At 44.1% G+C, this 13,712-nt stretch overlaps 3 protein-coding genes across 3 annotated transcripts in view; 1 reads left to right on the top strand and 2 right to left on the bottom strand.

Annotated features, from left to right (window-relative positions):
- LOC132090985 (voltage-dependent T-type calcium channel subunit alpha-1I-like) overlaps positions 1–13,712 on the top strand; it is a 120,074-nt gene that overhangs the window by 40,758 nt on the left and 65,604 nt on the right. The gene's annotated exons all lie outside the window — the stretch shown is intronic.
- LOC132160642 (ladderlectin-like) lies at positions 792–2,097 on the bottom strand. The gene is made up of 6 exons (XM_059570276.1): positions 1,942–2,097; positions 1,756–1,828; positions 1,485–1,576; positions 1,234–1,356; positions 977–1,085; positions 792–859 (listed from the first exon to the last, which is right to left on the bottom strand). The coding sequence occupies exons 2-6, from the start codon at positions 1,823–1,825 to the stop codon at positions 792–794; spliced, it is 462 nt and encodes a 153-aa protein (XP_059426259.1). The 5' UTR covers positions 1,826–1,828; positions 1,942–2,097.
- LOC132160639 (ladderlectin-like) lies at positions 12,267–13,575 on the bottom strand. Its single transcript, XM_059570275.1, has 6 exons — positions 13,422–13,575; positions 13,236–13,308; positions 12,967–13,058; positions 12,709–12,831; positions 12,453–12,561; positions 12,267–12,334 (listed from the first exon to the last, which is right to left on the bottom strand). The coding sequence occupies exons 2-6, from the start codon at positions 13,303–13,305 to the stop codon at positions 12,267–12,269; spliced, it is 462 nt and encodes a 153-aa protein (XP_059426258.1). The 5' UTR covers positions 13,306–13,308; positions 13,422–13,575.

Here is a 13,712-nt window from a genome sequence, read left to right as displayed (position 1 = left end):
GCCAAAATCATTCTGGACCCCTCACACCCAGAACACCTCTTTAAACTGTTGCTGTCTGGTCTGTGCTTCAGAGCATTGAACTCCAGAACGGCCAGACAGAGGACAGATTCTTCCTTCATGCAATCAACCTCATGAACACTTGACAATAAAAAGTAACAATTTTCATACATTTACCCCCGTACATACAAATACCAATTGTGTATTTTGAGTATTTTTCACATTGTGTATATTGTTATTCCCCATTTACACATTCTGCTTGTGTAACTTCCATCACCAAAACAAGTTCACCATATTTGTAAGCATCTGCCAGTAAAGCACTTTCTGATTCTGAAACTCAGGTCTTAAATTGCTTCCATGTATACTATTGCCTTTGTGGATAAAGGCTGACAATCAGTAATTAACAAGTGAATCAAAGTAACTTTAGTGGTTCAAATATTTAATGCATTAACGTTTAGTCAAGTTCTTTTTAGGCTGCATTCTCAAGCTATGATAATGGAATAGGGTAGATAGTCAACCAAATTTCTCTTCTATGCCTGAGAGTCGCATTAGTAGCAAAATCCACATGGTAAGACAACAGCACGTCACTTAATGCCATACTAACTATATTCTCACCACAATTGCAGATGCTTTTGGTTGGACACCAACACACATTGTTTGCTTTAATGCGTTTATTGATTTGAGGTGCATTTCAGTATTAAGGGATTTAAAGTTGAGAACGTTTTGTGAAGTGCAGAAACTTTAGATGTAGTACAAATCAAAGTAACAGTCGAGCTGGAGGACTGCGAGTGATCTCATAGGCCTTCAACACAGATATAGCCCATTGTGTTTGTACAGGTTGAATCATTCCAGCATTGGTCAGCTGTAGGATGGAAAAATGAAACCATTATTCTGATTATTGGAGAAGTGTTAGGTTACCATTTGTTATGAGATGTTAGGAGGGTGAATATTTGAAAGTAAAAACTAGACGACTTCTCACAGGTCCAGTTGAGCTCTCCACAGTTCTCAACATTTAGATTGTTAGGTTCACGATCGCACCAGTTGGTGTAGTCAAATTTAGTTCCATCACTCCACAACCACTCTCCTTCCTAAAGAGCAGAGACGGGGATTAAAAAGAGTGCTCTTCTGTACTTGGACACCAGAAAGAATTTAGTCAGGGTTTGAGGTTAAGCCATCTTCATTAGAAACACTGGTCTCAAACAAATAAGTCTGTTTAGGCCACACAACTGATCTTACTTCCACAGCATCGTGACCACCAATCCAACATCGTGTAGAGGGAGGCAACAGGTCCAGCAGGAAATAGTTTTCTTCATCATCATGCACGGATGCAAGATTTGCACCCAGAGCAATACAGTTTCTCTAAAGAGAAAAAAAAGAAAAAAAAAAAAAAAACTATTCTAATAATTTCCTAACAAAACTTGCTCCGTTTAGTTGGAAATTCTCCTTAAAAACCACACATTAAAACTGACTCGTAACTAAAACTTTACCTCTGCTTCACTCCAGGTAGCCAACTGAGAGAAGAAATTGTAGCATCGGGCTCCAAAATTTGACCATCCATCCTGGCATAGTATACCTATATCTGCCGTATCCAGTAGGCCTACATGTTAGTCTTGTAAATGAACATTATTTGGATTATGAAAACCCTAGTCAATAAAATACTATACATTTCACACTATCATGCTCCATAGAGCTACAAAATGCCAGTGTTCAGCAGAACAAGCTTTTAAAAATGGAATAGTAGTTTGTACAAAGTAATACCTGGTTTACCAGCTGCATTTCCCGTGGAGAACACGATGAACAGAAGCAGCAGACTTCTCAGCATTGCCATGAACTTAAATTAATAAGCAGCAAAAGTGAATCATCTGCACTCATGTACTGCACACATTGTATTCTCAATGGATTTTAAAGACAGTTATTCAGTAGGTCTCGGTGTCTAAAACTCACCTTGGTTTTCAGATCACTGCCTTCAGAATCTCAATAAAGATTTTGTGTTTTTCCAGAAAGAGCTCTGCTTTTATGCTTTACTTGATGTCAAGTGTGTATAAATCACCAGGAAAACACAGTGTTATATGTCTGTGGTTTTCTTGTTCCTTTGACCTTGTTTTCATTAGTAGCTCTGATTATGTCATTCAGTTCACCTGTGTTCCATTTATCAACTCATTAGTCCCTCATTTTAATTAGTATTTATGCTGCCTTCACGTGCAATCGGTATTATCTTGAGTTTCCTAATCAGAAATTGGTCATGAATGCCTCTCAAGTCATATTTACTACTGGGAAATCAGGAAATAATGTTGATAACAGAGTTTCTGAGTTTGGAGGGTCTTAAACTTTAAACATGGTGGAGGGGACAACCATTGCTGCTGTCAATGCGGTTCTCACAACAGCTACATACCTTTTTCTTGCTAAAGTAGTGTATTTAAAGGCTATAGATGTGAACAATCATTCAAAGTACTTTATATGTTTTATAAGCAGTGAAATAAGCATGCATTTGAATAAAATTCCAGAATTGTCAGCAAACTGCATGTATAGCGTGGAGAATGTTTGTATGATTGTCATCCAATGGGATGCCTGATTTTATTCTTTCAGATATTAAAGCACTTGAATACAATAAGCTCAAAATCACAACTTCATAAATGGGAAATGGGAAATTTCAGTTAGCACATGAATGCAGCATTACACTCCTTGTTCTGTTCAGTCCTTCATTGGTTATTGTTATTGTTTGTGTCTATGTGTTGTGCTACCCCAGCTCCTAGAGTTCTTGTGTTTTCTCTAGTGATGAAAAAACAAGGCTTTCTGAAATGTTTCAGAAGACTACAGTGGATAGTAGTGATGCAAAGTCTGAATGTTTTCCCCAAACTGTTTTTTTTTTTCTGACAGTTCAGCTTATTGAACAAGTTCAGAAATCAGATTCTGGCGTCATAAAACAATAACGTCTCTACCAGGGTTGCCAACTCTCACGCATCTGGCGTGACACTCACGCTTGGACTTCAGCGTGAGATTGATGCTGAAAGCGCCAGATGCGTGAGAGTTGGCAACCCTGCTCTACGCATCTTTTCTAACAACTCAGTGTTGTGTTGTATCAACGAAGCATTCAAAAAAAGTCATTTGTGTCAACACATTCGAATAAAATTCGAATAATTTTTATTCAAATAAAAAGTTATTTCTTTGAATGCATATAGCTGATTATTGCCTTTCATTCACTTACGTTAATGGTGTCAGTGGTCAGTTTAATTCACAGATACTTTGTCAGATACGACTGACCAGTATTGACTAACATACAACTTAGATGAGATTCCTAAAAGTTTTACATCTACAACACACACACAACAGCACAAACGTGGATATGTTCTACATGTCTAAAGTATAAAGTATAAAGAAAGAAGAAACATGTCTTATAAACGTTTTGATTTCGCTTAAAAAAATTAAAATAGGATCTGCATGCAGAATAAACCATGCTAAAATTCAGGTTTCTCCATGTTTTCCCAATACAAGTCTTTATAATAAAATGATTCATAAGCATATCCCAGTAGCAGGGCCGTGAACAGATATTTTGAGGGGCAGTGGCCCAAATCAAAAAAGGGGCACCGGGGGTTTTGATGAGAGTATGCTCACTCTCTGAGCCGGTTTCTGTCTCATCTTCAATGGAAGTAGGGGAGAGTGGGGTAAGTTGAGCCAGTGGGTAAGTTGAACCACCCTGTTACTTGGCAAATGTACACTTTTACTGTCATGTGACCATGTATTTTGGAACCACCCATCATTTCTGCTTGACTGTGAAAATGAGAAACACACGGGGGATTTACTTTAAAAACTGTTTTTGGCTTGTCAAAATAAAATGTTTGCATGATGTTTTATTAACAAGGTTCGGGAGGAGTGCCTAATTAACACCGGTGGAGCGCACTCAAGTTAATCAACACCATGGTATAAATAGTTGACTTACCTCTATTCATTGATGGTTTATCAGAATCCCTCATCCACCCCATCATTCTACACTTATGGGGGGTAGCTTAGGTTTGGACCATTCCTGAGCTCGGAGCCCTTCCCCAGACATCACACCAAATATGCATTACCATACGTCAGCTAATTATATGTAAACATGAACTTGTAACAGATGTAATGGCCTCCTAGAGATTCATTCAGATCAACACCATATTTGGTATGCCTAATCTATAGGCCTTTGTGATGTTAAATTGTGAAGATTTTGAGTTTTTGTTGAAGGGCGTGTGTGTGATGATTCATAATTTCGATGATTCGCCATGAGACAGGAAGTTGCTATAACTCAGACATACAATGTCCAATCTGCCCTAAACTTCACATGTTGGATAAGACTCTTGACCTGAACAGATTGACATGCACATATTCAGTTATAGTCATAGCGCCACCTATTGGCAACAGGAAGAGACATATTTTACGCTGCGACAAACTACTCCGAGAAATTTTTGACATCAATGTCTTTTTTGTGGTCAGTCTAATCTAAAGGCCTGTGCGATGTTAAATTGTGAAGATCTTGAGTTTTCGTTAAGGGGCGTGTCCATGACGCCTTGACAAAGTTCAAAGTCTCGCCATGATAATTAAATATGTTATAACTCAGGCATAAAATGTCTGATCTTTCCCAAACTTCACATGTGTAATAAGAGTCCTGGCCTGAACACATCTGAAGGCCAATATTCCATTGCGTGTGGCAAAATGCCTCGATAGCGCCACCTATACACATTCAACGGAGTGCGCCTCGAGCTATGTTTCAAGTACATGTACGAAAATCGGTACGCACATGTAGCACACCAATACCTACAAAGAAGTCTGTTGGTACGAAATTCGAATCCCAACAGGAAGTCGGTTATTTTGAATTTTCCCTGAAAAATTGGTGTTGTTTTTGCCATTATCAGGGGTTGTACTTTAACGAACTCCTCCTAGAGATTTATTCAGATCAACACCAAACTTGGTCAGTGTAATCTAAAGCCCTTTGCGATCTTAAATTGCGAAGATCTTGAGGTTTCGTTAAAGGGCGTGTCCATGGCGGCCTGACAAATTTTGATGTTTCGCCATGAAAAAGGAAGTTGTTGTAACTCAGGCATACAATGTCCAATCTGCCCCAAACTTCACATGTTAGATAAGACTTCTGCCCTTAACAGATCTACATGCCCATTTTCAGTTATAGTCATAGCGCCACCTGCTGGCAACAGGAAGTGACATGTTTTACGCTGCGACTAACTACTCCTAGAAATCTTTTGACATTAATGTATTTTTGTGGTCAGTCTAATCTAAAGGCCCGTGCGATGTTAAGTTGTGAAGATCTTGAGTTTTCGTTGAAAGGCGTGTCCATGGCGCCGTGACAAAGTTCGATTTCTCGCCATGGGAATAAAAGATGTTATGAATCTTCCCCAAACTTCACATGTGTGATAAGAGTCCTGGCCTGAACACATCTAAGGGCCAATATTCCATCGGGTGTGGCAAAATGGCTCGGTAGAGCCACCTACTTTGTGGGAAGTCGTGGCCTAATGGTTAGAGAGTCGGGCTCCCAATCGAAAGGTTGTGAGTTCAAATCCCGGGCCGGCAGGAATTGTGGGTGGGGGGAGTGCATGTACAGTTCTCTCTCCACCTTCAATACCACGACTTATGGCCCTTGAGCAAGGCATCGAACCCCCAACTGCTCCCTGGGCGCTGCAGCATAAATGGCTGCCCACTGCTCTGGGTGTATGCTCACAGTGTGTGTGTGTGTGTTCACTGCTCTGTATGTGTGTGCATTTCGGATGGGTTAAATGCAGAGCACAAATTCTGAGTATGGGTCACCATACTTGGCTGAATGTCACGCCACTATACACTTTCAACGGAGTGTGCCTTGAGCTATGTTCTCTTACGAGTGCTCTCTCGTACTGTGTCTTAGCTAAGACGCTACGGGAAAAAGTCTCTTTTCACGAAATACTGAAGCAAAAAATTATCCTTAATTTTGTATTTTTGTAAAGCGCATTTGCAGCAGTACACAGCCATAGGCGAGACGGCTCGTTCGCTCATTGGCTTGTTCTGCGGCAACTGCACAGCCTATCGAGCGCAGGCTGATGCAACATCAGACCAATAATGCCATTTCCCGCCGAAACGGATGTGGCCCAACCTATAAAAGGAGCTCGAAAAGGCTGACTCGCCTGATTTTTCATCTCTTCAGCGAAGCTCACGCATCGCTGGATCACGAAGGAAGCAAGCGCCATCTGAGAAGCATATCAGCGGGACGAGCCATTCTGAAGCTGCTGGCCTTCGCCGCCTTCCACTGCCGTTCCTGCTGCGCTGTCCGGCACCTATATCCTTTTAATTCTGTTATATCCAACTGTTCTTTATGTGTGTGCGTTCGCCCTGCGACACACACTCGTAAAAGAGCTTGCGTCTTTTTTAAGATGCCTTCCTGCGGCTCGTCAGAGCCCCACTCAGCAAGGGAGACCGGTACGTCATCTGTGTCTCCTGCCTGGCTGAAGATCATGCAGCGCTCGCGCTCGCTGACGGCGGATGCCCTCACTGCGAGCTGTTGCCATGGTGACTCTGAGGACTCGCCTGGCCTTTTTCTCTGAGCCTGCGGGGACCGCGGCAGAGAATTACGGTGAGGCCGGGACCCCCGAAGCCATCCTAGGAAAGCGCCGGTGTACGAGTCGCCGCGACCGAACTCTCACCTAAGCGCGCCGCTGTTTCAGTTCCAGGGATTGTGACTGTTTCAGCTTCTTGTGCAATGCGCAAGCCTGCGGTTGCCCGCTTGCCTGCACACAGAAACCGTTACCATGGCTACCCAGATATTTCCCGAAAAAGGTGTAATTTCTGGTGTCCCGGCCACGGCCGATGGTGCTATAAATGTAGTGACGATGCCCACTGCTCAGTGCCCATCTCCACATGTAAGCACAGCCCTTCACACAGGGCTCGCGCCCATAAAAGCGACTCAAGTCGATCGCGCGCACTACATAGTAAACGTGCCCACTCCTCAGTGCCCACAATCACTATGTCACACGCGTCATGTGCTTTCTGTGAAAACGAAACCCGCGCACGTTTGTCCGGCCACGGCCGATGGTGCTATAAATGTAGTGACGATGCCTACTTCTCAGTGCCCATCTCCACATGTAAGCACAGCCCTGCACATAGGGCCCGCGCCCATGAAAGCGACTTAAGTCGATCGCGCGCACTACATAGTAAACGTGCCCACTCCTCAGTGCCCACAATCACTATGTCACACGCGTCATGTGGTTTCTGTAAAAACAAAACCCGTGCACGTTCGTCCGGCCACGGCCGATGGTGCTATAAATGTAGTGACGATGCCCACTCCTCAGTGCCCATCTCCACATGTAAGCACAGCCCTGCACACAGGGCTCGCGCACATAAGATCGACTCAGATCGGTCACGCGCGCCACATAGTAAACGTGCCCACTCCTCAGTGCCCACATACACTAGGTCACACACGGCGCGTGGTTTCTGTAAAAGTGAAACCCATGCACGTACGTTCTGCCCAGGCAGACAGCGAGTTGAAAGTGGTAAATGTGCACGCTTGCAGCCCACAGTTACTCGCAGACATCACGAGTCCCACGGGACCCGCTCAGCCCTCCCCCAATCGGTTAAGCACCGGGATGGGGTCGAGGACGAGCGATCTGCCCACTGTGATCAGTGCGCTCCCCGCCTCAAACGCCACAGGCGTAACGCCCATGGTGCAGGGCACGCAAGCGCCGCCGTTGCCCAGTCAACAGAGCGCGCTTCGCATCCAGCCTTTAGCCATTCATGCAGATGCATGGTCAGCGCTTCCAGGGGTTTCGGATTGGGTGCTAGGCATTATAAACTCGCTACAGTAGGCTACTCGCTACAGTTTTTTTGACGCCCTCCGTGCTTTTTAGCGCGCGTCGAAACAACGGTCAAAACAGAAGTAGCACACATACTTCGGGCCGAAATATCAAAACTCTTGAGCAAAGGGGCTGTAGTGCCTGTGTCTCGAGTTCAAAGCGAGGGGGGGCTGTACAGCAGATACTTTCTGGTGCCCAAGAGAGACGGGGGTCTCAGGCCCATACTGGATCTAAGACAGCTGAACAAGGCATTGATGAAACCCAGTTTTCAGAATGCTTACGACCAGGAAGCTCCTCGCGCAGATTCGCAGAGGGGACTGGTTCATGCCAATAGATCTGAAGGACGCGTATTTTCAAATACAGATAGCGTCAAGTCACAGGCGATATTTGAGATTCGCCTTCGAGGGCCAGGCATACCAGTTTACAGTCCTGCCGTGCGGCTTGTCCGGGCTCCTCGTACGTTTACGAGGTGCATGGATGCAGCGCTCGCTCCTCTCAGACTCAGAGGCATGCGAGTGCTGAATTATTTGGACGACTGGCTGATTCTGGCTCGATCACGGCAAAGGGCCGTTTTACTAGATCACCTCGAGAAGCTCGGTCTCAGTGTCAATTGGGCGAAGAGTTCGCTGAACCCCAGTCAGACGATTCTGTATTTGGGTATAGTTCTGAACTCGTGTTCCATGACGGCACGGCTGTCACCACAGCGCGCGTTGGGCATTCAGCGCGCAGCGAGTTCTTTCCGCTGCGGCGTGACCGTTTCGCTCAAACACTGTCAGAAGGTGCTGGGCCTCATGGCCTCAGCATCTCCGGTTCTGCAGCTGGGCCTGCTCCGCATGCACCCCCTGCAGCTCTGGCTGCAACTGTTCTTTATGTGTGTGCGTTCGCCCTGCGACACACACTCGTAAAAGAGCTTGCGTCTTTTTTAAGATGCCTTCCTGCGGCTCGTCAGAGCCCCACTCAGCGAGGGAGACCGGTACGTCATCTGTGTCTCCTGCCTGGCTGAAGATCATGCAGCGCTCGCGCTCGCTGACGACGGATGCCCTCACTGCGAGCTGTTTCGAGGGCCAGGCATACCAGTTTACAGTCCTGCCGTTCGGCTTGTCCGGGCTCCTCGTACGTTTACGAGGTGCATGGATGCAGCGCTCGCTCCTCTCAGACTCAGAGGCATGCGAGTGCTGAATTATTTGGACGACTGGCTGATTCTGGCTCGATCACGAGCGGAGCTCGTGGAGCAAAGGCTCTGGCTGAAGGCGCGGGTGCCGCGCAGACCGTGGGTGTCTGGCCGACTGTGTCTCAAGGTCAATCAGAGCTGTGTCACAGCCCTGAAACCCTGGACAGCAAACGGCTGGTACCAATCAGGTTTAAGCCTGGGGACTTCCCCGAATGTGAAGATTGTGTCGACGGACGCCTCCACTTCGGGATGGGGAGCGCTGCTCGAGGGCAGACCGTCCTTTGGCCTGTGGTCAGAACGGGAAAAGCTCCATCATATCAACTGTCTGGGAATGCTGGCAGTGGAGAACGCGCTGATGCGCTTTTGTCCCCAAATCAAGGACCACCACGTCTTAGTCCGTTCGGACAACATGCCTGTGGTGTCCTACATAAATCGCCAGGGCGGTCTCGGGTCCCGAAACCTGTACAGGCTGGCGGAACGCCTCCTGGTTTGGGCTCAGCGCAACGTGCGTTTGCTGAGGGCAGTGCATGTGCCTGGGCTACAGAATCTGGGTCCAGACAGGCTGTCCAGAGTTAATGTTCCTACGGGCGAATGGTCTCTACACCCGCAAACAGTCCGGCTGTTGTGGGAGAGATTTGGCAGGGCGGAGGTGGACCTCTTCGCATCCCACGAAAACGCTCACTGCCCCGCGTTCTTTTCCAAGAACGAAAGTGCGCTGTCACGGAAATGGCCGTGCTGCCTGCTTTATGCTTTACCTCCCGTCTCCCTCCTTCCGCAGGTGATAGAACGGGTGAGAGAAACGAGATGTTCAATACTGCTTGTAGCACCTCTTTGGAAGAACCAACCATGGTTCCCAGATTTGATGCAGTTAGCAGATGTCGCCCCGTGGCCAGTACCGTTGAAGAGGGACCTCCTCTCGCAGGCCAGGGGTTCGATTTGGCACCCTCAACCGGAGTTGTGGTCCCTCCATGTGTGGGCGCTCAACGGTTACCTGCTGATCTCGCAGTGGGAGTGCTAAATACCATCACTCAGGCTAGAGCTCCTTCGACATGTTTTTTTTTTGTGGTCAGTCTAATCTAAAAGCCTATGCAATGTTAAATTGTGGAGATCTTGAGTTTTTGTTAAAGGGCGTGTCCATAACGCCATGACAAAATTTGATGTCTCGCCACAGCAAGAGAAGTTGTTGTAACTCAATGTAAAATGTTCAATCTTCCCCAAACTTCAAACTTTCGATAAGAGTCCTGCCCTGAACACATCTGAAGGCCAATATCCCATTCCATTATAATGATAGCGCCACCTGCTGGCAACAGGGAGATTGGCACATATATGGAATAAACATTGATATATTCTACTTATATTTATGAGTTTAAATGCATATTTCTCACCGTTCACCTATTTACTAAAGCCACTCGCTGCCGGTGAGCCCGGGTGCGAGGGCCCGTTCATCGCTGCTTGCAGCTTTAATTATTATTGTTTCTGTCTATGTGTTGTGCTACTTCAGTTCCTAGAGTTCGTGTGTTTTCTCTAGTGATGGACAAACAAAGGCTTTCTGAAATGTTTGAGTCTCATCAAATTGTGATGAAAACGGTTCATTACTCACGAACACACACACACACCACAAAAACTGACCTCAGAAGACGACAGTGGATAGTAGTGATGAAAATCTGATTAATTGAGTCTGGCGTCATAAAGCAATAACGTCTCTACGCATCTTTTCTAACAACTCAGTGTTGTGTTGTATCAATGAAACATTCAAATAAAGTCATTTGTGTCAACACATACTGAAACATTCAAATAAAAAGTTCTTTGTGTGAATTCACATAGCTGATTATTGCCTTTCATTCACTTATGTTAACGGTGTCAGTGGTCAGTTTAAATTATGGATACTTTGTCAGATACGACTGACCAGTATTAACTAAACTACAACTTGATGAGCTTCCTAAAAGTTTTACATCTACAGCACACACACAACAGCACAAACGCGGATATGTTCTACATGTCTAAAGTATAAAGAAAGAAGAAACCTGTCTTATAAACTCCTTGATTTCACTTAAAGAACTTAAAATATGATCTGCATGCAGAATTAACCATGCTAAAATCCAGGTTTTTGCATGTTTGAATAAAAATCCAGGTTTTTTTAAATAAGTGTTCATAAGCATATCTCCAGTAGCCTATGTTTTGTTTGCTATAAAGAGACTTTACGTATCCGTAAGTCCTCAGTGATACACACACAACGCAACTCACTCGTCAGAATCCTCAGTAAACTTCGACAGTTGGGTTAACTGGCTCATTCTGTTATTTTTGAGTCAGACGCACTACTTCGGCTGTGCTTCCTGCGTCATCAACTCAGAACTAAATTTCAATTCAGTTTGATCTATTGTGAACCAGCTCAAAAGAAAGATTCGTTCAAGAATCGAACATCATTAGTGGATAGTTTGGACTGCTGATTGAATCACTGGTACAACCCCGGACTCTCCAAGAACTGCACTCATCCAGAGTGAGCAAAAGGGCTGGCAAAATCATTCTGGACCCCTCACAACCAGAACACCTCTTTAAACTGTTGCTGTCTGGTCTGTGCTTCAGAGCATTGAACTCCAGAACGGCCAGACAGAGGACAGATTCTTCCTTCATGCAATCTACCTCATGAACACTTGACAATAAAAAGTAACAATTTTCATACATTTACCCCCGTACATACAAATACCAATTGTGTATTTTGAGTATTTTTCACATTGTGTATATTGTTTTTCCCCTTTTACACATTCTGCTTGTGTAACTTCCATCACCAAAACAAGTTCACCATATTTGTAAGCATCTGCCAGTAAAGCACTTTCTGATTCTGAAACTCAAGTCTTAAATTGCTTCCATGTATACTATTGCCTTTGTGGATAAAGGCTGACAATCAGTAATTAACAAGTGAATCAAAGTAACTTTAGTGGTTCAAATATTTAATGCATTAACGTTTAGTCAAGTTCTTTTTAGGCTGCATTCTCAAGCTATGATAATGGAATAGGGTAGATAGTCAACCAAATTTCTCTTCTATGCCTGAGAGTCGCATTAGTTGCAAAATCCACATGGTAAGACAACAGCACGTCACTTAATGCCATACTAACTATATTCTCACCGCAATTGCAGATGCTTTTGGTTGGACACCAACACACATTGCTTTAATGCTTTTATTGATTTGAGGTGCATTTCTGTATTAAGGGACTTAAAATTGAGAACGTTTTGTGAAGTGCAGAAACTTTAGATGTAGTACAAATCAAAGTAACAGTCGAGCTGGAAGACTGCGAGTGATCTCATAGGCCTTTAACACAGATATAGCCCATTGTGTTTGTACAGGTTGAATCATTCCAGCATTGGTCAGCTGTAGGATGGAAAAATGAAACCATTATTCTGATTATTGGAGAAGTGTTAGGTTACCATTTGTTATGAGATGTTAGGAGGGTGAATATTTGAAAGTAAAAACTAGACGGCGTTCTCACCGGTCCAGTTGAGCTCTCCACAGTTCTCAACATTTAGATTGTTAGGTTCACGATCGCACCAGTTGGTGTAGTCAAATTTAGTTCCATCACTCCACAACCACTCTCCTTCCTAAAGAGCAGAGACGGGGATTAAAAGTGTGCTCTTCTGTACTTGGACACCAGAAAGAATTTGGTCTGGTTTTGAGGTTAAGCCATCTTCATTAGAAACACTTGTCTCAAACAAATAAGTCTGTTTAGGCCACACAACTGATCTTACTTCCACAGCATCGTGACCACCAATCCAACATCGTGTAGAGGGAGGCAACAGGTCCAGCAGGAAATAGTTTTCTTCACCATCATGCACAGATGCAAGATTTGCACCCAGAGCAATACAGTTTCTCTAAAGAGAAAAAAAAAAGAAAAAAAAAAAAAACACTATTCTAATAATTTCCTAACAAAACTTGCTCCGTTTAGTTGGAAATTCTCCTTAAACAAAAACTACACATTAAAACTGACTTTAAAACTAAAACTTTACCTCTGCTTCACTCCAGGTAGCCAACTGAGAGAAGAAATTGTAGCATCGGGCTCTAAAATTTGACCATCCATCCTGGCATAGTATACCTATATCTGCCGTATCCAGTAGGCCTACATGTTAGTCTTGTAAATCAACATTATTTGGATTATGAAAACCCTAGTCAATAAAATACTACACATTTCACACTATCATGCTCCATAGAGCTACAAAATGCCAAGTGTTCAGCAGAACAAGCTTTTAAAAACGGAATAGTTTGTACAAAGTAATACCTGGTTTACCAGCTGCATTTCCCGTGGAGAACACGATGAACAGAAGCAGCAGACTTCTCAGTATTGCCATGAACTTAAATTAATAAGCAGCAAAAGTGAATCATCTGCACTCATGTACTGCACACATTGTATTCTCAATGGATTTTAAAGACAGTTATTCAGTAGGTCTCTGTGTCTAAAACCCACCTTGGTTTTCAGATCACTGCCTTCAGAATCTCAAGAAAGATTTTGTGTTTTTCCAGAAAGAGCTCAGCTTTTATGCTTTACTTGATGTCAAGTGTGTATAAATCACCAGGAAAACACAGTGTTATATGTCTGTGGTTTTCTTGTTCCTTTGACCTTGTTTTCATTAGTAGCTCTGATTATGTCATTCATTTCACCTGTGTTCCATTTATCAACTCATTAGTCCCTCATTTTAATTAGTATTTATGCTGCCTTCACGTGCAATCAGAATTATTTTGAGTTTCCTAATCAGAA

This window comes from Carassius carassius, chromosome 17, assembly GCF_963082965.1.
Source record: "Carassius carassius chromosome 17, fCarCar2.1, whole genome shotgun sequence".
Taxonomy (NCBI): Eukaryota; Metazoa; Chordata; class Actinopteri; order Cypriniformes; family Cyprinidae; genus Carassius; species Carassius carassius.
This window is presented reverse-complemented; position numbering and strand designations above follow the sequence as displayed.